The 25,799-nt window shown below is 36.4% G+C and overlaps 2 protein-coding genes across 3 annotated transcripts; one reads left to right on the top strand and one right to left on the bottom strand.

Moving 5' to 3' along the window:
* Positions 1-210: 210 nt before the first annotated feature.
* LOC128184254 (tryptophan 5-hydroxylase 1-like) lies at positions 211-13,898 on the bottom strand. The gene is made up of 13 exons (XM_052853675.1): positions 13,187-13,898; positions 9,442-9,561; positions 8,431-8,635; positions 8,110-8,216; positions 7,835-7,902; positions 6,839-6,889; positions 5,959-6,057; positions 4,190-4,236; positions 3,407-3,542; positions 2,307-2,433; positions 2,094-2,189; positions 1,573-1,706; positions 211-1,464 (listed from the first exon to the last, which is right to left on the bottom strand). The coding sequence occupies exons 1-13, from the start codon at positions 13,325-13,327 to the stop codon at positions 1,248-1,250; spliced, it is 1,548 nt and encodes a 515-aa protein (XP_052709635.1). The 5' UTR covers positions 13,328-13,898; the 3' UTR covers positions 211-1,247.
* LOC128184253 (catalase-like) lies at positions 10,488-25,371 on the top strand. Of its 2 annotated transcripts, none has more exons than XM_052853674.1 (13): positions 10,488-10,704; positions 17,895-17,965; positions 18,296-18,467; positions 18,743-18,853; positions 19,399-19,529; positions 19,691-19,741; positions 20,873-21,052; positions 21,859-22,050; positions 22,650-22,802; positions 23,999-24,137; positions 24,497-24,651; positions 24,784-24,942; positions 25,053-25,371. In XM_052853674.1, exons 2-13 carry the CDS (start codon positions 17,909-17,911, stop codon positions 25,077-25,079), a joined length of 1,527 nt encoding a protein of 508 aa, XP_052709634.1. In that variant the 5' UTR covers positions 10,488-10,704; positions 17,895-17,908; the 3' UTR covers positions 25,080-25,371. The 2 variants fall into 2 exon arrangements, with proteins under 2 accessions (XP_052709634.1, XP_052709633.1); XM_052853673.1 differs by having other exon boundaries at positions 10,491-10,704; positions 24,784-24,966.
* Positions 25,372-25,799: the final 428 nt, after the last annotated feature.

Here is a 25,799-nt window from a genome sequence, read left to right as displayed (position 1 = left end):
CCCCCCCACACACACACACACACACACAACTTGTGATCGAGATTGTTGTATAAATGTAAAGAGATTTTTGGTGGGTTTTTTTGGTAGCTTGCTTATTCAAACGGATTCGGTCTATAATGTCCGCCTTTTCTCCGCTTGGATCTTTTCGTATGGGTTTACAGATCAAGATCTTGTTATGAGGTTTGAAAATAAAACACAGATACATTTTACAAACGAATGTTTTAATTCAATTCACTGCAATGCAATTGACCAGAATAATATACATCGGTAAACTGCAAATAAATAAAATATAAGATTAACAGACTTGATTTCTTTCCTATCCGCACGACGAAACACACAATACTACATAACTAATTGTGCCGGACTCGAGACTTGCCTGAAAAGAGCATTCACATGAATTTAATATGATAGTTTCAAGGGAAACTCCAATAGAGTGAACTTTTCAGTGAAACTTGCAAGTTTATTTGATACCTATTTCACAAAATCTGTGATTTAATGTATTTACATTGAATCGTCTGCACACAAAAATTGTTCTGGTAAACCTTAATGAACATTTTCATGTGAAATCATGTGAAATCGTGCAATATTACGTGAACTTCTAAAACGAAAATAACCAAAGACACAATTGCCTGCACCATACAACTTCTAGAATCTTGTTACAATTATATATAGAAACATTGCTCGTAAAATTAATAATAAATGTAACCAACCAAATACACGAGACGAAGCCAAATGTTTACAAATCATTTATATTAATATAAAACCCACTCAAAGTTGTCCTATTGCCGTAATCCTTGTGTAAGAGAAACAGGTGATGCACCAGCAATGATTTTATCATTACAGTTTGCAAGATGCTTCTACCGACCAATCCAACATATCGTCTCAATTCTTTATCCATTTTCAACAAAAATGACAGTCATACGGTATTACATGTACACTGCTGCATTTCTAACGCTAGAAATGGTAGATTACACCCGGATCATCTTATGTCCGTTTTAGAGGCAGTTATGCGAGCATGCAAGAGTTGGAAAACATGTCCAAACCCATTCATTAGCTACATTTTGATGAGACCAGAAGTAGAGTTGGTGCTTAAATAAGATAACTGATTACTTTAAGCTGCATGATAAAACATCCACTATAAACTGAAAAGTAGTGTCAGAATTATCTTTGATTTTTGACGTCACGGATACGTCAGAGGTGCAGAAGTTTACAGTGAGTGGTATCAAGATCTAGAGGAGTTACAGGGGTTATCTCGGGGTGGACGGGTCCATCTCCCGCTCTTCGTCCTCTTTCTGGAACTCCAGCTGTTGCAGACGACGCAGTGCGTCACTGACGATGCATAAATCACCACGGAGATCGCTGACGGCGTACGCAATACAGCGCGTGTTGTTTAATACGTCAACAGTTTGTGTGTAGGGATTGTATCGGACTGCAAAAGGTCTCTTGATAGTGCAGGCAAATTGTCTGCAAGAAATTATTAAAAGTGTGTCAATTTCCATTTCTTATAAATGTCAATATTTACAACTGAAGCAATTTTATTTGAGTACTTGATTGATTACGTCATGACTTTACCTCATTCTCTCCTTCGCCTCTTCAAAGGACTCGGTAAAGAAATACACGTCCTGGAAGGTGGTAATTAGGCATTCCTGTTTGCACGTGCGCGTTGGCTCAAAGGGAATTTTCCTTGCCTTGTCTGTCAAGGCATGCTAGAAAACAATCGGTTGTAGTTCAGGAAAAACTCACTCTGATATTACATTAATTCTACAGCTCAGCTCTATGATCAATTACATGTACCTAATCTAAATTAAATTAAAGGTACAAACGTATATTTCAGTGAAAAAGTATTGTTTAAGCCTTTGGAATAGAAAACAACCATCAGTGCTTCCTGTCTTGAATACTAAGCATGTTTTTACTACATTGTCACCAATCATGAGTCAATATAATATAATTTTTTCCCTTATACTTTGAGTAGCGAAAGTACTAGTATATATTTTTATAATTTCTTTAATTAAAACTTAATTGATTGTAATATTTTTCAGTTAAAAATAATACGGAACATGCGTTTATGAAGCGCTTTATATCTGTGTACGTACGCTGAGTTCGCCTATAGAGGACAACAAGCCCGCACCGTAAGCTCGGAGGTGTCCGTCCTGCTTACACAGCCCAAACTCTACCGTGAAAAAGTAGCACTGAAAATAGACACAAATAGTCAACGAGTAGACACAGAAGTCAGGAGTCTCAGCCAACCAATCAGTGACGGTCTTGCATAACAAGATAACAAGATGGCGGATCGAACCACGACTTACTGTTGCTAACTTCTGGACCTCTTCGTCTGACGCTCCGAGAGAAGCCAGACCCAGCTCTTGCGAAAACTGGGCAAAACTTGGGTCCGCCAACAAGGGCATGTGTCCCAGTAACTCATGGCAACAGTCGCTGCAAAGAGAGTAAGTGAATGAACCCGACCTTGTAAGGCGATACAGGGAGAAGAGAAAACTGGTTAATTTTCATCAAGGGAGGCTGTATGGTTAAGTTTACCGTGCAAAGTTTTTAGATTTTAATGTTCCTTGAAAGGGTCAAATTCCAATATACTTACTTTGTTGAAACAAGATTCAGAAGATATTCAGCATGATAAATGGTTTAAGACTAGGATGTAAAAAGTTTCGGATGCTTTAAATTTATTTATATATCTATATGTTTTACTGTGTTTGTCCAAATGTACGTACACGACTCTCCTTTATACTTTAGTAACTTAAGATACTCTGTATTCATTGAGTGATAAGCAGTAATGATATATTTATTAAAGAATTGTGTAACCGGTAATCTACAGCATGCATCGTAAACATTAAGTTATAATTTACACAGGACCTTGCAGTCGCAGTGTACAGACAAATAAAATTTAAAAATGTTTATATACAAATATTGATGACTCCCTTTCCGACCAACACTCCTAATCTAATGTACAGTGTATATCGATATTTTGCTGAACCATACTTGGTTATAAAGTACCAACGGTAAGAAAAAGAAGTTAACTTTTTAAATTTGCAGTTACGAGAGAATGCGATTCGGGGAACTTCAAGACTTACGGTTCTGGGGTGTAAAAAGGATCGGAACTTATAGACTTACGGTTCTGGGGTGTAAAAAGAAATGGAACTTATAGACTTACGGTTCTGGGGTGTAAAAAAATGGAACTTATAGACTTACGGTTCTGGGGTGTAAAAAGAAATGGAACTTATAGACTTACGGTTCTGGGGTGTAAAAAGAAATGGAACTTATAGACTTACGGTTCTGGGGTGTAAAAAGAAATGGAACTTATAGACTTACGGTTCTGAGATTGGTGTAAAAAGGATCGGAACTTTTAGACTTACGGTTCTGGAGTGTTAATAAGAATCGGAACTTTTAGACTTACGGTTCTGGGGTGTAAAAAGGATCGGAACTGTGGCGGATATACTGGGTGCAATGGAAAACTCGAAAAGCTAATCCCGCCAAAAAATCGCGTGATGAGAGGTAGCCTGCTACGGGACGAAGCTGGAAACCTGTTCTCTCTGCAACAAAAATATCTCATGGTTATATGAACAAGGAGAGTGACAAATTCTTAATTTTCATTTCTGCTTAAGTGTTTCAAATGGAACTTGAACCTCAATCCCTATCATTGCTGACCGAAGCACTGCGACAGACAAGACCTCAAACAGCATGATATATGTGTTCACGATCAGTTAAAGGTGACACGGAATGGTTCATTTTGTTGATATTCTGTTTTTAAGTTTTAAAAGTTAAAGCTTGTGAATTGTCAGTCCCAGTTCAATCTGTCTTGTCTGACACAGGAAATTCTTGTCATTTTATCCCTCATCGAACAGAACTACACTACCTTAAAAATTAGAATCTTTGTGATCTTTTTTTAAGAAAGGTTTGTCTTTGATGGTCGCCAAATCTACTTAAATTTAGATCCTTCACGGAGTTTCTCAGCGACATATGAAATGGGAAAGCAAGAAGGAGGATCTGATTTTTTTAAAGACCGGTATTCGGTACAAGTATATGTATACATGTAGATATATATATCATGATATAGATCTATAAATGTATGTATATGTTTACCTTTCAGGTGTTCGGTATACATGTATGTATACATGCAGATATTTTTATCATTATATACATGTAGATCTATATACATGTATGTATTATATATGTTTACCTTTCAGGAAGTCTGACACATCTTGTAGCTGTGGAATATTGTCGTCCCTACAACATTACATTGAAATTAATTCATCCATATTATAAAACATCATTCATATTACAGTGTAATAAATATAATTTATACTGCCCTTCTTGATATAATTTCTTTGGTCAGAAAATTATTGCCTATCTAATTTGATAGAATCGTGTATATTTGTAACGACAAATAAGGCATGATGTTGTATGCATACTTTATTCGATGAAATAATATATTTCATGGAGAGCAATATTTACATGCGCAACGCGACGTATGTGACCTCCCCCCCCCCCCCCAAAAAAAAAAGAAAAAAGAATAAAAACATTTTATGTTTATTTGGTTTCCGTGGTTAATGATGAATTTAATCTAAAATATTATATAGAGACTGAATTTCTATATATAGAGCATGTCAAAATTTAATTGTATGGAGTGTTGGCATGTGATGAATCCATACAATCATGTTGATGAAGTGTATGATGAAGTAATGCTTATATGTTGTCTAGTTTATAATGAATTCATAGAAAAATTTATAAATTTAGATATACAATCTTCTGACAATATTTACAACAATAGTTGTAAAGCTGTATAAGTATACTCATTCCTATATAATCCTATTTCACGCAAAAATGGCATACACATCTATGTCATATCCGCGGATTCTGTTCTAGTCCGGTCATAGAAGTAAATGTCATCAGCACGATGTTTTTTGAATAATATCATCATTTATGAAACCACGGGAAGTGTAAAGACTATTGCATTCTTTGTTGTCTATATTGTGAAAACCCGGATGTTTTCTTTTTATTAAGGATTTGATAAATCTTGATTTTCTTGAAGATCCGCCCGAATATACATATCAAATATAGACAAAAATGAAAGGCAAAATGTCATTCATTCATTCATTTATTTCAATCTCAACACCATTGCACAATGGTACACAGAGATTATAATAATACAATATGTGGTATTTCTTAATAATTAACAATGCATGCGTGAGCGAGAGAGAGAGAGAGAGAGAGAGAGAGAGAGAGAGAGAGAGAGAGAGAGAGAGAGAGAGAGAGAGAACATATACAACTCTGACTGTTGAAAAACTTTATCATTTTGATAGATTTAATTAATAAATACTCCAATTATAAATATAAGGATTGTTTGCACGTGACAAAATTCAGTGAAGCATGAAATATCGGCAAATCATTAGATAAAAAAGACATTGTCATTTCCATTCCTGTAACTTTGCACGTGACAATAGTCATTGGAGTGTATCAGTAGTACTTTTGGACACTCGGATTTGCATTTGCCATATAACTTGAGAAACCTCACGTGATTTTCTCGTTAACCCTTAGAACCTCCGCATTACTTGAAAGTCATACGGAAATTACATAAGGTGTTTTCACTTTTACAATATTCCGAAACTTTAAATGTCAACGATTTATTTCATTTTTTTTTAATTTGATGCATACATACAGTCAGAATATTTGAACAACTTATTAGCTCTTGTTTTAAATGAACTAGCTCCACTTCACATTACATCACTTAGTGTTATATGTAAATTCGGAGAGAGAGAGAGAGAGAGAGAGAGAGAGAGAGAGAGAGAGAGAGAGAGAGAGAGAGAGAGAGATGGGGGGGGGAGAGGTAGGTTAATTAAGCATTCCAGAAGCCGCAGTGGTCAATAACCAGTAGTAAGTTCTACAGAAAAATAAACAGACGGACAGACAGACGGACGGACAGACAGACAGGAGAAATAATAAACATACCTGTATCCGCAGTGATCAATGAGCAGAGGTAAGTTCCTCAGGTACTCCCGACAAGCGTGAGAAGGGTACAACTTGTTCAGCTCCCTAAAAACCACGCCCCTAAAACAACCCGAAATCCATTAGTAAGACAGGGGAAAAATCAATGAAGACAATTTTTTTATTTTGATATATTTATGATAAGATTAAAGTGCCATGTTGTAAATTTTGAATTTACCGGGTGGCAGTATATACTAAATTTACAACATGATGTAAATTTTCTATTTATTGCCACCCGGTAAATTCAAAATTTACAACATGACGAAAGTATCAACTATGCTCTACATTTGTCATAAAGAATACATTTGCAGCAGAGAAGAAGAGTTGTAAATTACATTGAGATATAAATATTAAACAAGTACCCGTCTCAATAAATATCATACAGGTACCCGTCCCAATTAATATCATACAGGTAACTGTCCCAATAAATATCATACAGGTACCCGTGACAACATAAATACGATAAGGATGACATTAAGAATCACTTCCAAAAATCCACGTTATAGATTCAGAGCCATTTTAACAAGGCCTTGGACTTTTAGTAGGACGTTACTATCTATTTCTTGCGTCAAAACAAGTGACGCTGGTTTCAAGTGAAATAAACACCGGTTGGGTAGTGTTAGCTCAAAAGCCAGACTACTCTTGTTGATTTCAAAGAGCAATGGTTGAGTGGCCATCAATGAAATAGACAGGCCCACGTCACATTGATGTTTGATACCAACTACCCAAAGTCCAAGCTCTTGTTAAAATATATATATGTAAGAAATAGACCGTGAGATAGAGAATAAAGATGTAGACTGGCAGGTGCCCTAACTACAGGCGTTCCTGCTGGGAGGAGTCTTACCATGTGTTGATCTCTTCCCGTGTGTAGTCTACCCGGGGAATCGGCTGTCCACTGAAACACAGAACGAATAATGACGTCAGGCAATAAAGTGTTTGTTGCGTCAATATTGTTACATATCTATAGTCTAAATTGTTATATCTAGTCTATATTGTTATATCTAGTCTATATTGTTATATCTAGTCTTTATTGTTATATCTAGTCTATATTGTTATATCTAGTCTAAATTGTTATATCTAGTCTATATTGTTATATCTAGTCTATATTGTTATATCTAGTCTATATTGTTGTTTATTTAGTCTATATTGTTATATATCTAGATATAATCCTCAAGATACAATCGTCAACGATACCTATGATCTATACATGTATTTGTACTTATTCAAATTATTCCTATGCGTTTTAATTGTGTACATAAGCAAAAAGTATTATCATATGGATATTCCAGGACAATCAGTTTTTGTATAAAACCTTTTCCAAGACATTTGCATCAGATGAACTCTAATTCAGCTGAATAATATCAAATCCCCAATCATGTTCAAACAGCTTTGTGATCAGACAGAATAATTGTGATGTCATTACTTTCGTCACTATGCCGTTTTGTAACAAGTGGCCGGCGATTTTCTCGTTCTATTTAGCGGCCAATCTTATTAAAGACAATGAATAAACATTAGACGTGAGGAGGGTATTAACCCTGGAGACAGACTTGTGGGGCTGCCGCTCGCTGACGGAGCCCGTATCGACTGGTCTCCGCTGCACCAAATGTCAATCCCCACTCTTACCGTAAATAGAATCAATCCACAATACATGTTTCTAAGCCCCAACAATTTATCGGCATTTAAGATATAATTTGAAGTTTCCTTTTACTTCAGAAGGCCTTGATAATAGGGAAGCAGCATGGCTTTTGTACACGTGCAATTGTTCTGTCAAAAACAGGCGTTACCTAAAATGTTGCGCAGAGAAAATAAAAGACACAAGATATTGGTAGAGGATGGTTACTTTTTATATGCCATGGCGATATCAGCGAAAATTGTCCTTCTCTGTCGGTACACTTTGTCCTTAAAGCCCTGTTGAAATGATGAAGGAAATTAGTATCATGATCCAAATTTTGAATTTACCGGTTGGCAGTACATGTAAATACACAATTTAACTAGTTTTCATGATGTAAACTTTGTATTTACTTCCACCCGGTAAATTTACATGCCATGAGATTAAATTCAAGAGAAATTTAAAAATAGAAAATGCAAAAAACCCCATTTCTTGGTGACATTTACCGGGTGATCGGCGTCCAGCTCGGAGCCGTACATGAGAACACGATTCGCAGCTTTATCCAAGTCGGCCATCTTTTGTGGGAACCAAGGTGCGTTTGCCAATGCTTCGGCTTATAAAAGATCATTTTACATATACATGTAGGAAGAAGCTGTGTAAGATATGCTGTACTTTTATTGGTTTGCAAAATAAAAAAAGAATAAAAAATTAAAAAAAATTATTTAGACCAATATTGTTTGCAATTTTTCCTTCAGGATTAAGTGAAACAAATGACGTCACAAGCAATTTGACCCTATGACGTAACGTATCTAAGGACGTTGCCTTACCCGTGGCTGGGACCCTCGCGGCGGTGGCGGGGGAGGGTGGGACGGGAATGTCATTGTAGGAAATTCCCGCCACTTGTTTTTTGAGACGCTTGATGAGTTCCTGTAACCGGATGTTGTCCGTCTCCAGTTCCACGTAGATCTCCGCCTCTGTGTCGCTGCTTCGGGATTTCCTCGATTCTATATGAACCACATTTATATGATTGTCCTAAAGGGAAATAAACAATTTCTACTTATAATAACCTCAGGCTTAATTGACTAAATTATTAAATCAATTAAGTGATTTTTTTTTATTGAAGAAATTGGACAATGATTCAATTGAACAGTGGTGATTAAAGATTCTTAAAGACTCTTTAAAGACACGATTATAAAAGTGGCATTCCAAAAGTATATCACATAATTACTGTTCTTTATACAAAAAAGCCTCTGCTTACTGATTTAAAAATTTCTAAGCAACGAACAAAGATTTTGAGGGCGTAATCTTATCTTGGATGTTTTGAGGGAAAAAACCTACACTGAAAAGTATGAGGGTAAACTAATCTAGAAGATTTAAAGGGAGTAAACTTTCCGGGGAAAATTGTAAGGAGTAAACTTTCTTGGATGATCGAGGTCGGAAATTACTTGACAGATTTTTAGGACGTTAACTTACCTGGAAGATTTTAAAGGGGTTATCTTACTTAAACGATTTGAGGTCGCGATGGCGTACACTTTAGTAAAAACTTACCTAGAAGTTTTTGAGGGATTTAACTTACTTGGAAGATTTGTGGAAGTAAAATTGACTAAGATTTTGGGGGAGTAAACATTCCTGGAAGATTTTGAGAGCGTATAATCTTATATCGAAGATTTTAAGGAAAAAGTTTTTCTTGGAAGATACTGAGAAATTAAATTTTCTTGGGAGATTTTGAGTGAGTAAGCTTTATTGCAAGGTGTTGAGGGCAAAATCATATCTCATATCTTGGAAGATTTAATAGGAGATACTTACTTGGAAAAATTTTAGGGTTTGAATAAACTTACTTGGAAGATTTTGAGGGCGTTCGCTAGATTGCCCACTCTGTTCTGTAAGGTGAACACGACGGACGTGGTCTTCCCTATTCCGGAAGGGCTAAATATCCCGTCCAACTGTTTCAGATTTTCCTGCAAAAATTAACAACAGAGGTCAAGGTCAATTCATGACTAAGTCAGGGTCATGTGATATTTTGTTTAAACCCTAAACAGCTTTGAAGAAAAGGAAATAAGAATTAAATGACATGTTTTAATTTTAGATAGATGTAGTCTAGATATGAATTTGGTTAGAAAAAAAAAAGAATGAGGGTTAATATAGTAAAATTCCATTAATTAATTTTAAAAGGGCGCTAAAATTAACGTTATGTATACATGAATATAATTTGTCCTAATGTATACGAGACTGACATTAGAAGGGTTAATGTATAACACTGTTTTTATTTCTCAGTTTTTACATGACTAAGTCTTAATTTTTACATAAAACGAAAAAAAAAAACACCAAAGCGTCGTGCTTGCATGCATGTATTGTATAGGTGTTGGTTCTGTGCTTCTCTTTGCCTATTTTCAACTAAATAAGTCTTTCTTAAGCGACCCAAAAGATCATACAATATTACATACTTGTACAGTTTTGGCTAAATTCTAACCTTTAATAGATTCGATAGAGACATTCAGTCCATCAATAAATCAATCAATCAATCGATCAATCAATCGCTTTATCTATTAATCAATGTGGAAGAATGGAATAATTTCTAGTTGATTCATTTGTACACTTACACCTTTACACACACCTGATATTTATCACATTTAAAGAAATAAGTAAATATTAGAAAAAAATATTAATCTAATACACCAAAGCACACGGACTGTATGTTGTTGGTTTGTTTGTTTGTTTGATTTTGATGGTTATTATTTCCACAGGTGTTACAGAATTTCAGATTCTGGTCAAGGTTAAATTATACAAAATTTGCGGCGTATATATACATTCTTTTAGGCTTATTGAATTACATGAAAACAAATAATGCACGGTGCGGACGCACTAAGATGCTGGGTCCCATTCAGAGCAGTTTAAGGAGTCTGAGTAGATAATAATCCCCAGGTCAATGGATTACTACCTGTTTGTGTATTATAAACGTGTGACGTCGCCTAGTTTATAGACGAGTGAATCCAGTTTTACAGACGAGACCTAGTGTTGTCAATCTGCTGTCTCACCTTCCTACCTGAACATCTGATCTATGTTCTGGTCCACATAGACCCCAACAGACGACGCAACCACAGGTAAGATTTGTTCAAATTTGGGAGAAAATATTTTTTAAATAGATTATTTCAAATAATGGCTAAAATATGTTATAAATTATTTTAAGACGTTATATATGAAGTGTCATGAAAAGATTTTAGAACTGCAAAGACAAATAAATATAATTTATTGCCCCGACCTGAATATCATAAGGAAAAATCTAGGGTACTTATTGTATAATGTGAAATGTCAAGCAAAAATTCGGTAAAAAGAATTCACTTCACGAACAGTTGAAAACAGAAGTACAAAATGAATGGTTCAAAGTAAGTATGATTTACAAGATTAAATAAAAAATAACTATTTCGAAAGCTGCGATGTTATGTTTTTCATGTCACTGGGCGAATGTGGATTACGGGAGGGTCATATTCCCACCCCACCCATAATATTCATCGTAATAATGAGACTACTGTCTGTATTTCTCCAAGAACAAGCGATTTCAGTATCAGCTACCAACCACCCTCCACCCGTCCTCGTGTTCTGTTAATATCCATGCATATACTTGTTAGTACAATTAGCTTTAATTAACAATACTCTTACATAATCTTTAGTCGGATCGTGACTTTGAGTTGAACTATACTTCAACTAGAGGACGCCGACAAAAATGAATCACTTTTCGCATCCTGTTTTTAAGCGACAAAACAGCTCATTGATGCTCAATCCAAGCATGATTCAGACTTGTATACTTTTTAATCTTAAATTTTTTTTCGGGGGGGGGGGGGGGGTTACTTTTTGTCTATTTTTAGCCGGGCTCTGCTGAAAGCAGAGTCCTGGCTATAGGCAGGCAAATCGCCAACGTTACTATAAATAGCACAAGTAAACAAAAAACCAAACAGCGTCAAGGTAAAGCTTCCGCTATACCAAATAGTTACACAAAGAGTCACGTTTTGTCAAAAGTGTTGGCATCTTGTTTCTTTTTTTTAAATTTCGAATGAATTGTCTATCTTTTTTAGTTTTCTTATTAATAACGTGTTTTTAAAACATTACTATGCATTTTGGACACATACAATGCGCATGAATTTCCATGAACTACTTTGCTGCGCGATGAAGAAATGGATTGAATATATAATGCTTGTTTCAAAATTCAGGCAGCAACTGTTGAACTTTTTAACTTCTACTAGACAGACATATTTTTGTTTATAGCCGCTTACAAAATTTGGTCGCTCTTTAATGCTTTGCCGACATTAAAAGCATGAGAGAGAGAGAGAGAGAGAGAGAGAGAGAGAGAGAGAGAGAGAGAGAGAGAGATTTTCAGTCTTTACTACACAATATGCATAAAGACACACCAAAAGAGCCCGGCTTTCAGTACTTCAGTACTTTGATTTCTTTAAATAGCTGTGGGGTTTCTTTTTCTATGCATTCTGTTGAGTTTTGTTTTGTTTTTTTGTTTTTTTGTTTGTTTTTGTTTGTTTTTTTTTAAATTTGGTAATTAGTGGGGGTTTTTTATTTGGCATCGTGGAATTTTGGGGGGATTGTTTGATGGGAATTTTGTGCATGACATTTATTTAATTTATATTAACGTTAATTTACGATGTTGTCAATGATGTTAATGTCGAATCATCAGGTTCGTTTATTTACCTGTGGCGTACCTGTGCCTCTCGAAGGGTCACCTTACCTATAACAACCTTGTCAAAGATTTCACTTTCTCTCAATTTATTCAACTTGTTTATATATGATTTGTTACAGTGATTCGTCTTAATTGTCATATTATGTCAAAGAATAAAATAAAAACAGAGAAAATCTAAACATTCCCAAACTTGGTAATACAATACATAGCGATGACAATGAATGTCGTGTTTTGAGAGGTTTAAGAATAAATCATTCAAAACTAAATTCCCCTTAACAACAAATTTACAATTAAAAACATCCTGACTGTCAACCTTTACGTGTTTTCCAGAGTCAAGTTTGTGATTCCCCCCCCCCCCTTCAAAATTAACGTGCTGAGTGTGTGTATGTCTGAAAAATACAACTTACAAAGACACGAAAAAGGTCAAACATTAGCCAAAAAACCGATTTTCAAACATTGTTTGTATATTAAACTGTATGAATTTGTTTATCGAATGCGCGCGCACGCACAAACACAAAAAATATTGCTATTAATTAGTAGTTCTAGATTTGATGCAATGTTGTGTGTTTATTACACCGAATTTACTACCCTATGTTAGTTAACAATGTCCTCACTCCCGATAACCCATTATACACGGGAGAAAGATAAACCTATATATTATTCAACCAAAATTAACACTTTGCGAGGTGGTAAGAAACACATCAATTCATATAAAAGTATTTATCGCATAATTTATAATAAGGTATCGGAATTGCTAAAATTACATGGTTTCAAACCTGAACAGTCATATAATAAAAAAAAATTGAGACAAATAGGAAATTTCACGTTAAATTATTTGTAAACCATTAGGTTGTCTGTACGACAAGAAACAAGTTCTCTCCAAAGGCCGTAAAATTTACCTCTAAACTGGCGATTTCTGCTTCCGTTGGAGCCCGGATGCTTTTACATCTCCTTTTTTGCCGAAATTGCTCTGCTTTGCCCATATCCCTTTTCTCTTCCGGATTATCTAGATCCGGACCACAAATGGCCGAATTGCGCATGGCAATCTTATAGGCTTCGATACAGTTCCCCAGTTTTACCGATTAAGTTTTACTGTTTTCCTCAAAAAGTGACAACCTCTAGGTATGAACTTTTTAAAACGTGTCTCCAAGGTCCAGGGAAATACTTTATATGTTACTGGATTAACTCCAACAACGAGATGCTAGAAGCCAGCGAGGATAAGATTGGCCGGAAATATCCGTGCTGCTGGAACTAGATGGTAGTTTATGAATATTTATTGTTTCCTTTACCATCTGAGACCCGCGACTGATTGCTGGAGTCAGCTGCTCAAACTTTAAAGACGGACACGGAGCCAATATTTAGCGTCATCGTTTACCGGCGCCAAAGACGACGTGTCACAAACCATTTTGTCCACCCGCGCGTGACGTCACGAATGAGATACAAACATAAGTTCATGGATTGGTATGTCGTAACTGAATGCGATAGGTCAATCCAACCGATAATTAATAGAAATCGTCTCTAATGACGTGCTGGAACAATTAATATATTGTATGTGATGTTTTAGACACGATTGCTCGGGAGATGCGGGCATATTGCAGAAGAAGGGACCCGCAGACTCATATGTCGTGGTTTTTTTTTTCCAGGTTTTTAAAGGATGCACCGTTGCGGGGAAATGCTTCAGTTTCATAATTGCGATTCAATAAATTTCCCCTTAACTTTCAAAAATAATAAATATTATAGATGTTTTAAAACTCGATAATTCAAAAACACCTTTAAATGGTTAAAGACGAAACTATTACAAAAGTAGTGTGATTGAAAACTTTTCCAGAGGATTCTCATCAATTTTAAAGAAAACATATGCAAACTAGTGCACTTTTCTAATGTATTTCGTCGAAAAAATGTTTATATCTAATGAATTCAAAAACCTTTCATTATATATAGGAATACTTTGTACAAATTCATTTTATACCTTCGTGTTTGTGTAAACTGTGTCAGACGAAGCACAGTGCAAAACCAGGTGTACATGATAAAATATTCTGTTCCAGTATTTCACAATTTTTCTTGATTGTATATCACAAATGCCATAATCTTCATAAAATACATTAAAAGGTTCACCAGTATACATTACAAGTTGCGATATATTTAACCGCCAAGTATATACTGCCGACTCTTTTGGTGTATTTAAAACCTCTCTGTCGTCTCAGGATAAAACTACAATTGTTCACTGTAAGATCTGGAGCACCATCATGTCATTGTTTTCACGGTCTCACTCAGTGCATCGGTTCAATGTTTTCATCTCGCTGGTTTATTGCAGGCATAAGTATTAAGCAAAGTTTTCAAACATATATGTTTTTCTTTCCCTTGATGGAATCTATGAATATTTCAGTTGAATTAAAATTAAACTACAAAAAGTGTACGTTATAAGTACGTATGTACTCACGTACAGTAAAATGAACAATAAAACGTAACTTACGTATGCACTTACGTACAGTAAAACGTAACCTACGTATGTATTAGGTACGGTAAAAGGTAACCTACGTATGAACTTACCCGAAGTATGTACTTACAAACGGTAAAACGTAATCTACGTACGCACTTTCGCACAGTAAAACGTAAACATATGTACATTCGTACAGTAAAACGTAATCTACGTGTACTTACGTTCAGTCAAACGTTACCGACGTATGCACTTACGTACAGGCAAACGTAACCTACGTATATACTTACGTACAGTCAAACGTTACCTACATATGCACTTACGTACATGCAAACGTAACTTACGTATGTACTTACGTACAGTCAAACGTTACCTACGTATGCACTTACGTACAGGCAAACGTAACCTACGTATTCACTTACGTACAGTCAAACGTTACCTAAGTATACACTTACGTACAGTCAAACGTTACCTACGTATGCACTTACCCTACGTATGTATTTACGTACAGTTAACGTATCCTATATTTCTTCAACGCACTTTATCTTGGATTCGTTAAAACAATTCTTAGTGTGTTATAAAGTAAACATATATTGACGTCTGAATTAAGCACGTTTTACATTATTACAATTAATCTATGTGACATTGACCTCATTTAATTACATTATTAAATATCCTATCCTTGTTTTCCAATCTGCACTTATTTTTCATTTTAAAAAAATGGAATTGCTTTCGAAACTCTGGTTATACCGACATGTCCGAGGTTTTTACTTAGTGACGTATTCAGACAATTTCATAACCTTTTCTCTTTCCAAGACTGTTCCTGATTCGGATTTATAATATATTATGGGCTCAATCTATTGCTACTTACGTATTCATTGCATTTTGCTCAAATAGCCACAAACGTAAATGAGGGGCTTATCTTTACAAAATGTTTTCCATCTTATCAAATCTGGATCATCCCAGACCGATTCTGATTGGATGATCATCACTGATGGCTGATGGGATTGGTATTTGAAATGTCTGCATTTGGGCACTGCGTAACTAAATGGGGCTCCGGAGAGATTTCTGAATGGTCACCTCTATCATTGATTTCTGTACTCAGTCAAATTATCCGTCGGGATAAGACTGTATATAGTTCTACTGCTCTTATAAGCACGATGACCTTACATTTATGTAACCCGGAAAACGCGGGGGTGGATACTTCGTTCTTAAAATGTACATTTCATAACATATACATCTACAATCATTTAAGTAAATTGTGTAATAAACGAAAGTTTAAGAAGAGTTTGATTTGTCCCGTTTAATCCGATATTATACCCGATAGCTATAGCTGGTACATTCAACTCTATTGTTTCAGTTAGAGATGTTTGTCATAATTAAACATTAAAAAAGAATTACCAAGTGTCAAATGAATATGGCCATTTCCACATTTTTATTTGCTTTACATCAGGGCGTTATATCGAATAATGTAATTGTATATCAGCTGATAATACGCTCCTCTGTATACGATATTATCACTCCAATTTGACAGCTTTATAGCTTTTAGCTTTATCAACAGTCATATAATAAAAACCAAATTACGATTGATAAAAGTCAGATTGATTACGGGGATTTTTTTCTACTCGAGAGGTTTTGAAATAGAATGAATTGACTGGCGGGATTTGGTTTCCATTCATCCAATATCTAGGGTATTTTTGTTTGATTCAAGTTTCTCAATACTGTCAATTCAGAGAGTGATATTGGCCTGGACAAAAAAAAATCTATTTCTCCTTTGTTTTATTCGGTATTTCGGTTAACACAAATCTAATTTTTTTTAATCAAACCACATTCCTACCCATGTGATTATAAACATCCGTAGAGTACGTAGACTGCCTCACAACACAGTCACGATAGTTCTCCTATTATTTGTCATTAAATTATAGCAACTTACTTCTATTAAACTTTTTTTTTCATTTATTTACCGATATTTACTACATGTAAATAGTATTTATTTATTTTTTCCCCACTGCTAGCATTGTTTGTGTAATTGTATGTGTTGGATGTGACTCCCTAGAAACTTTACGTTATGCATTATGTTCATTCTCTATGGAGAAGAAATAATGTACGAATAAATTCTTGGTATAATTTAAATTCATAATTCGCTGTTAAATCCGAGTTAACATTAGAAAGTAGCATTCGACCCTTCACAATCGATCTGCTTTGATAGAACATAATTTTTTTTAATTAGAATATTACGATAGTAAGCCGTTATCAACTAAAACCAGTTTTGGGCGGCCATTGTCGTCGGTATAGGACTACCCAAACATTAGACAGGGTCAGCTGGATACACCGATGACCTGTCAATCACCTTGAAACAACGAAATGATCTATCAATCAAACATTCGGTTTATCATATCTTTTTATAACGATATAGCAGAACATGAGTATACAAACGGAGGGGAGCTGTATCTTTTTCCTATGGCCTACATGTTCATTATCATGTAAAATTTGTAAAAAGTATACCTTTAGAATAACAGAGGTTAGTGAGATTGTAATCATTGCATTGTGAACTCCAAATGTGCTACTGCAATTGGTTTAGTTAGATACAAAATGTAACAAATTTTCAGCTATAGCATTAGAATTAGTTTTCTGTTTCTATGTCTCCATTCTTTAAATGTTAATATCACCAAGAACTTTGCAGAATTAGTGCAGTGCATTTTTTCACTTTGTTAAAAAACGTTAAAAATAAAAAGTCAGAGGCGATGGTACATGTATTTTACGAAATTCTCCGTTATTTCAAGCCCTACTCCCGACCCACCTGAGTCTTTTGATAGAACGTTTCACTATCTTTGCTGATCGGCACTTTTTCTCCGTAACATGAAATTCTACAGCAACCTTGAACAAAGTATGTCATATAAGTATATATAAGTATATATACAAAGGTTATCTCTTCAGATGCCCACTCCTGAATAGAAGAGTAAGTGCGCATGTGTGTCGGTCTGTATGGACAAATGGTCATGTCTGTTGGTTTAGAAAACCGCACGCGCATGTCTGTCAACCGATAGAAGTGCGCATGTCTGTCCATTCAAGGAAGAATTGCGCTTGCTTTTTTCAGACTAAATAGCGACTGCTTGTCTGTCAGTCTACAAGCGGTCCTTTTTTAATTGGATTTTATCAAATTATTTCAGAAACAAGCATCACCATGTCAACCAGGGACAAGGCTACTGAACAACTGAACGAGTTCAAACTGTCACACGCGGTAGGCATCATTCTCCCGCCATCATATTCTGCTGCATCATATTCTGATCTTATGTAAATTTATTCTTTTAAAATCATATATCATAACTGTACATTTATAAATATCAAAATTGTTCTTCGTTGATGTTGAAATCCTTTGGATATGATAATTACAGTACTACCCACTTTATGCGCTTCAATTTTCTAACTTGTAATGAATTCTCCAGACAGCAGAACAACGCTTTAATTACAAATCCTTTTATATAACAGATGTTGAAATCGTTTAGCATTAATAATTACAACAAGATGTAATGTTGCGTTTCAATTCCCTCCCTCTCTATATCTATTCCAGACCCCGGAACAATGTACCACTGGTACGGGGGCCCCTATAGGGCTGAAGACAGCGACAATGACGGCGGGACCCCTGGGGCCGGTCCTCGTCCAGGACTTTGTGTTTAATGACGAGATGGCGCACTTTGACAGGGAGAGGATCCCAGAGAGGGTGGTCCACGCCAAGGGGGCAGGTCAGGGGAAATCACCTTGTCCATCTAATGTCTGCGGAGTCAATGTCTGAGGAGACAATCAAATTTTACATCCTCATTTTATTGAATTTAAATTGAAAAAAAAATTGGTGGAAACTATCGGCACATCAGCATTAATTAAACATATTAATATCCTTGTGCCGACGATAATATTCTTTTTGCATTAAATAATGGTACGTGTGTAAAACTAATTCAGCGATCGAATTGACGCGTCTCTTAGCCTATTGCCTAATCAAGTTTGTGTAACTATTCCACAGGAGCCTTCGGGTACTTTGAGTGCACTCATGACATCAGTAAATACACCAAGGCCAAACCCTTCGAGTCGGTCGGCAAGAAGACGCCCGTGGGTGTTCGATTCTCCACCGTCGGTAAGTTACTAAAAATAGACTACCTTGACCGATATCCGAATTGTTATTAAATCTATGTCGGTGACTGATACCAACAATCTACTCTATAGACAATATTGATTTATGACTGTGTATACTTAAACTTATTCAAATAATTCGTGCCTTACAGGGCTGGTTATGTTCTTGGGGTTGGGTTTTTTTTACGTCAACGGTGATATATAACTTTAAAAATAAAAGGTGTAACCCCGTATACAATGGCAAAGTAGATCTAATCAGAATTTATCAGCAGGCGTTTAAATGTATATCCCACTGGAAGTGCACACATTTAATTGGTAAATAGGTAAAGATTCATCTTACCTCTGAAAGTAAAGAGTTATAAGCAATTTAGAACATGTACAGATGTGTCGAGTGCAAAACCACTGAAAAAGTTAAGGAAGGCTGGACACATATTCCACGACCTTCAAAATTTCCGTATACTTATGTGGTTAAAATTTACAATTCAAGTTTAAATTCAGTAACCAATAACGATTTGGATGTTAAGTTACACTACTTCTGATTGGTTGAAGGTGGAGAGAGCGGATCTGCCGACACAGCTCGTGACCCCCGGGGTTTCGCCGTAAAAATGTACACCGAGGACGGAAACTGGGACATAGTGGGCAACAACACCCCAATCTTCTTCATCCGGGACCCCATCCTGGTAACAATCACGTGATGTCTCCCGTCACTGTCTCTATAACTAAAAAATATAGACAATTGCAAAGAATGGAAATTAAATACAATAACAAATAACATAGTACAATATCTTTACATGTCTGTTCCTTTACAAACTGATCTGTAAACGCTTCCATTTCTATTCAGTTCCCCAGCTTTATTCACACCCAGAAGAGAAACCCGCGCACTCACCTAAAGGTAAGTCAATTTATCCTACATCTAATGGGAACTTTGTACCTGTGCGAACAGCGTCGAAAGTCCTCCCCCAGACTTTTAAGGTATAAATAACAGAAATAAAATAAAGAACAGACAGACGATTTATTTAGTACATGTATTTCTTATTTAGAGCCCAGAGCAGATCAGCATGAAATTATTGCAAAAATAAAGAAAAGATCTGCCAATGAATAGTATATCAAATTATTTATAGTAAATGACTACTTCAGTTGAAGGAATATAAGTACATGTACGAGGTTTGGTCCAAATGTGATATCACAAAGATAAAAAAAAACATGTATAAAGGCGTACTTCTAATGCTCTAGCCATCTTGACGTTTTGTTTTGAATTAATCTGAAACTCATTCCTTCACAAAGAATGGCTGTGATGCTCTACTGGTATTTGGTTGATTCATTAGAAAATTCTTTGGATTTGGAAGCACATGATTGGCTTCATTAGAGAAATATTAAGTATTTTGAATGCAAAAGAAGTGGGATGGGTGATGGTGATGGTTTTATATTCATACGCGTCGGAATCGGGGGGAGGTGGGGGCTAGGGGGACTGAGCCCCCTCCCCCTTTTAACTCAAAGTTAGACATTAACCATGATCGACCGAAATCCTTTTTTTTTTTTGCCTGTCAAGATTTCTGATAAGTCTTGTAGCCACCCCCCCCCCCCTACCTCCCCGCTTTCGATTCGCTTCCGACGCCATTGATACATGTATCAGATCTATCAATATAAGGCGTAGTTTTGTCCGTTTTTCTGTTATTTCGAGAATGTTCAGTTATTTATGAATTGTGATTTTGATCCAAAATAAAACCAGTTTGGGAGCAGAATCGTAGATCTGCCAAAAACGTCGCTCAAGTAGTCTCAAGTGTAAACTGAAGAAGTGCTTTATTTAATCTGGGTCATTTTAAGCTCTCATTAAAGAAAACAGGGGCTGGCTACATAAAAGACAGGACGTGTCATGTCAGAGCGCGGGGACAGACGGAGAGGGGATATAGATCATGGTTTTGTTCACAGGCTAATTATAGTCTGTATTTGTATTAAACTTATCATTGTCTAACTATGGCAGTACCTGTCCTGTATGAAACATTGTATCTGATTTATCCCACAGGACCCTGACATGTTCTGGGACTTCATCTCTTTGAGGCCGGAAACCACTCACCAGGTGTCCTTCCTGTTCTCAGACCGAGGCACACCGGACGGTTATAGGAGGATGAACGGCTACGGCAGTCACACCTTTAAACTGGTCAACAAGGACGGCAAACCAGTCTTCTGCAAATTCCACTTCAAGGTTCTTAAAACACTACAATAAATAAAAGTTCTTTCCAACCTATGTCGTCTCAAAATATTGAAAGAGAGTCTTCATATGTTGCCCTGTATTCTGTATACCGGTAGTTTATAAGTAAACAAGTCAGTGATAACAAATTAGAACCATTTTAACAAGAGCTTGGACTTTGGGTATAATTGTGTCAAACAGCAATGTGACGTAGGCCTGTCTGTTTCATTGCTGACCACTCTGCCATGGCTCTTTGAAATTAATCAACAAGATTTGTCTGGCTTCTGGGCACAGGGGCCAGGCCCGTTTTAACATTAATTTCAATGTAACCATAAATTAATGTTAAAACGGGCTTGGCCCCTGTGCTTCTGGGTGAAGACTACGCAATTTATGTATATTTCGTTCGAAATCAGCGATAATTTAAACCTGTATTGATGCAAGCAAAGATAGTTACATCCTACCGAAAGTCCAGGGTCTTGTTAAAATGGTTTTGACTACCGTTCATCAATTCCTGTTAAGAAATTGTTGTGACCCCAAGTTTAACCTTTGATTAATTGTCGTTGTGAACACAACTCAGTTATATATAAGTCTTGTGGACTAGGGTTTGGGACTTAAGATATCAACAACAGTAACTCGTCACTCGCGTACACGAAGGGATCCCCGGGTCGATTCCATGTCCTGGACTGTAGATATGATGACCATGAATAATACGGTGAAATTGCCCGTCGGTGCTTGCAGAAACCTGTTTATAATTGTAGGCCATGTATTAGAATTCACATCAACTGTTTAATAATTTTAATGGTGTTTTATTTTTCTCGCAGACTGACCAAGGCATCCAGAATCTGTCGGCGGCCGAAGCTAATCGTTTGTCTGCCGAGGACCCCGACTATGCCATCCGGGATCTGTACAACAATATCGAGGACGGGAAATACCCCTCCTGGACGCTCAAAATCCAGATCATGACGCCGGAACAGGCCGAGAAATACAAGTGGAACCCGTTCGATGTGACCAAAGTAAGCTCACGTCACCTGTATATCCTCTGTTACAGTGACTGTAGCCTATATCTAAGTGAATGGTCATATATATAATGTAGGTTTTAATATTCGTTGAGTATCAATTTTCGCGGATTTCGTTTCCAAGTTGAATAAAAGTTCAGTGAACTACAATTTCCAATATTATGTTGTATTGATAAAATCGGTGGCTGTGAATTTAAGTGGATGTATCCTATAAACTTTCTTTTCAATATATCCACAAATAAATTTTATGCCCAGGAATACTGTATCATTAAAACCACATTACCTGGATTTTTGATTCCAGGATAGGAACTATTGTAAATGAATTTTCATAATATGTTCGTCGCAAATAGGGTTAAATGTGATTCAAAACTTAGGATGTTTCTTCCTGTAGTTTATAACGGTTCTGTACATATGCTAATCGCCCTGAAGCAGTTTACCAATTGTAAATCGCGAAATAAAGTCGTCGCAAATCTAAATTATTCTACTGTTTCCCTCTGACGCTGTATATATGTTCAGTGCGTTCTGTGTTTCGTAGGTGTGTGCTTTGTCACATACCTGAAACGTTTTATAATTTTGCGTTCTGTTATAAATTCTAGGTGTGGTCCCAGAAGGACTACCCTCTGATCGAGGTCGGGAAGATGGTGCTGAACAGGAACCCCAACAACTACTTCGCTGAGGTGGAACAGATCGCCTTCTCCCCCGCTCACTTCATCCCGGGGGTGGAGGCCAGTCCAGACAAGATGTTACAGGTACTCACAAGTATAAACCCAGTGTTACGGTCCAGAGTAGTTCTATAAATTATGATTCATTGCCATCCTGGTCTTTTGGTTATTACGTTGAGAGAGAGAGAGAGAGAGAGAGAGAGAGAGAGAGAGAGAGAGAGAGAGAGAGAGAGAGAGAGAGAGAGAGAGAGAGAGAGAGAGAGAGAGAGAGAGAGAGCGAGAGAAAGAGAGAGAGAGAGAGAGAGAGAGAGAGATTGGGGTCATGATTGCCATTAAAGGTTACCGAATGTTAAATCTTGCCAAGCAATACCATTGATGTACAGTTGCAACACATTGTTTGAAGCAGGATCAGTTATTTGACCGGTCGATAAGTCTCTGGGTGACCGTTAGGTGGACTATTAATCAGGATACACCTGTCATACCTGTCACGTGACCAATTACCTGGCTTGTGTTCCATTTAGATGCGTTTCCTGCAATTAATGCTATCTTCCAAACATGGTTTGTTTATCACACAACCAACGCTTTAATCGAGTACATATGCAATCCAATAGCATTAATACATGACGTCTTTGTTTGGTAGGATGTAGCTACATGTAGGTTGATTTTGAACGCTGAATCAAGGTCACATTGTGGTTGGCTGACCGTAGTTTTACATCACACCCATAAATTATTCACTACTTATAGATTGACGTCATTTAGTTCCGGTGATATTAACGGCTGATCGACGTTTACCAGGACAGCGCCTACCACGGGATTGATACACGTTCTATCAAATTTAATTAAAAAAAAAGGAAGAATAAAAATGAACGTGTTTCGGTATTTTAGATAATAGGCGTATGGTTTTAAATATAGCTATAATCTTTCAATAAATATTACATATTTATAGAGATATTACGTATATTATAGGGAATGCGTAATTTAAGAAAGAAATTTTGACCAACATTTTCATTGAAGATTTCTTAATTTTTTGGATATCGTTATTTGTATCGCAAACCTTTATCAGAGTATACATAGACTGACCTGGATGGGTATCCCTTTGTACAGGGCCGCCTGTGGGCTTTGACTTATTTGATGTACTTCAATGTATGGACTTACTTTAGTACATGACCGACTTTTCTTAGGACTCAGTAATGTGCTGCGGCAAGACGGTTCTCCTTTGTATATAGCCATCTTTGTTTAAAACTCTATGATATACAATTATGTATAGGTTTTCCTTTGGACAGGGCCGTCTTTTCTCTTACTCCGACACCCACCGTCATAGACTGGGGGCCAACTACCTACAGATCCCCGTCAACTGTCCATACAAAGCCAAGACCTTCCACTACCAGAGGGACGGACCCCAGTGTGTCAATGACAACCAAGGTCAGTACTATAGTAAGAGTGTCAAGATCGGCCAAGGTCAGTATAGCAAAAGTACCAGAATCCCATGGTTTATTTGAAACAAGCGGTGACTTGCCATTGCTGCATGTAACTTGCTACAGGTCTACGCTTGATTAAATCCTCTGGGTTTTTTTTACGTATACTATTTCGTGAAAAATAAGAAATATCGTATGACTCATTAAAACTGCTAGTACATGTATATAATTTCAGTTCATCTACGTGATGGATTTTGTTTCAGTCTGTCAGTTTTTATTAGTAGATTCTTTATAAAAGGTCTAAATTCTAATTAACTGCAGCACGCACTTGTTTTTCATAAAAGGAATAACTTTGAATAATTACAGGAGGTGCCCCGAACTATTTCCCGAACAGCTTCTCTGGCCCAATGGACGACCCGGTGGGCTGCGAGTCGTGCCCCTTTACAACCACTGGAGAGTGCAGACGCTACAACTCGGCGGATGAAGACAACTTCTCACAAGTCGGCATATTCTGGAATCAGGTTTGTGGAATGACGTCATCCGAGATTTGTTGTTCAAATTTTGTTATAGTATCATTTCAATGAAATTAATATCACAAATGTCTTAAGAGAGGCTGTTGAGCTTGACTTTCATGTACAACACTATCTTTAAAGGTACTGAAGCCCGAGGAGAGGGACCGATTGGTTGAGAACATTGGAAACCATCTGATCAATACCCAGAAGTTTATCCGCGACCGCGCCGTCAAAAACTTCGGACAGGCGGACCCAGAGTTCGGCCGGAAGTTACAGGCGCACCTCGACTCCGTCAGCAATGTGAGCAAAATCAACGTGGTTTTGGTGGGTACTGTATAGAAGCTGTGGAGACGGTGTTTATGTTGTGTTTTACACTGTTCAGTATTTATAATATCTACATTTTTTTACAGAATGGTGTCAAAATGTCGGATAAATAAAACTCCAGTTGTACTAAAGCAAAAGGAAGGATTTAAAAAAAGTGACTCCTGCTTTTATTAACACTAACTTTGGATATGGATGCATCTGTATTTCCTTGAATTGTACATGTATTCCAGTATTCTAATGCCATATTATTTAATAGTGGCCACATTTAGTGCTTTGGTTTGATGCTTTTCTGCATAGATCATTAAATAAAATGTGTACATTGTACATTTATATGTGTTTGATATAATACGGTACTCGGTTGTTTTCAAAACTTCTTCAATAAAACAAAAACAAAAAAATTTCGTTTCTTTTTTTCTCTCCAATTTTTTTTAAAATGTTTTTTTTATTTGAATTTAAGAAGTCAAATGTTTTTCCTTACTCGGAGAAAATTGATGATGTCAAATTAATGGTTTACTTCAATTATTGATGTCTAAGGTTGGGGTCTTTTATATTTACAAAGCAAACACCAGCCAAGAATGTAACATTTAATAGGCAATAAAATCAGTTTATTTTATATTGGAATAAAAATATTTAATTATCACTGAAATATAATATCATATAATTATAGTGCATCATTGATTAGATCATTCTAAATGCGGGGTGCGATTTGCTGGCATGCATACATGTATTATACGTAGCGGGAATAAATTTTGGTATCCTAAGCTGAAAAGGTACATGTACATTGAAATAAATATATTTCAGTATACCTTGAGGTATAAGAAATGTCCAAAAAT

Source organism: Crassostrea angulata, chromosome 5 (genome assembly GCF_025612915.1).
Source record: "Crassostrea angulata isolate pt1a10 chromosome 5, ASM2561291v2, whole genome shotgun sequence".
Classification (NCBI taxonomy): Eukaryota; Metazoa; Mollusca; class Bivalvia; order Ostreida; family Ostreidae; genus Magallana; species Magallana angulata.
The sequence above is the reverse complement of the archived record's forward strand: the minus strand, read 5'-3'. Positions and strand labels throughout refer to the sequence as shown.

Coding starts and splice junctions, on each gene's coding strand:
- LOC128184253 (XM_052853673.1), top strand. CDS start 17,909: ATGTCAACCAGGGACAAGGCTACTGAACAACTGAACGAGTTCAAACTG. Junction 18,468..18,742: donor GGTCCACGCCAAGGGGGCAG/GTCAGGGGAAAT, acceptor ACTATTCCACAG/GAGCCTTCGGGTACTTTGAG. Junction 22,803..23,998: donor GTCCAGACAAGATGTTACAG/GTACTCACAAGT, acceptor TCCTTTGGACAG/GGCCGTCTTTTCTCTTACTC.
- LOC128184254 (XM_052853675.1), bottom strand. CDS start 13,327: ATGCGCAATTCGGCCATTTGTGGTCCGGATCTAGATAATCCGGAAGAG. Junction 7,903..8,109: donor AGCTGGACGCCGATCACCCG/GTAAATGTCACC, acceptor TCATTTCAACAG/GGCTTTAAGGACAAAGTGTA. Junction 6,058..6,838: donor CGGGAAGAGATCAACACATG/GTAAGACTCCTC, acceptor GGGTTGTTTTAG/GGGCGTGGTTTTTAGGGAGC.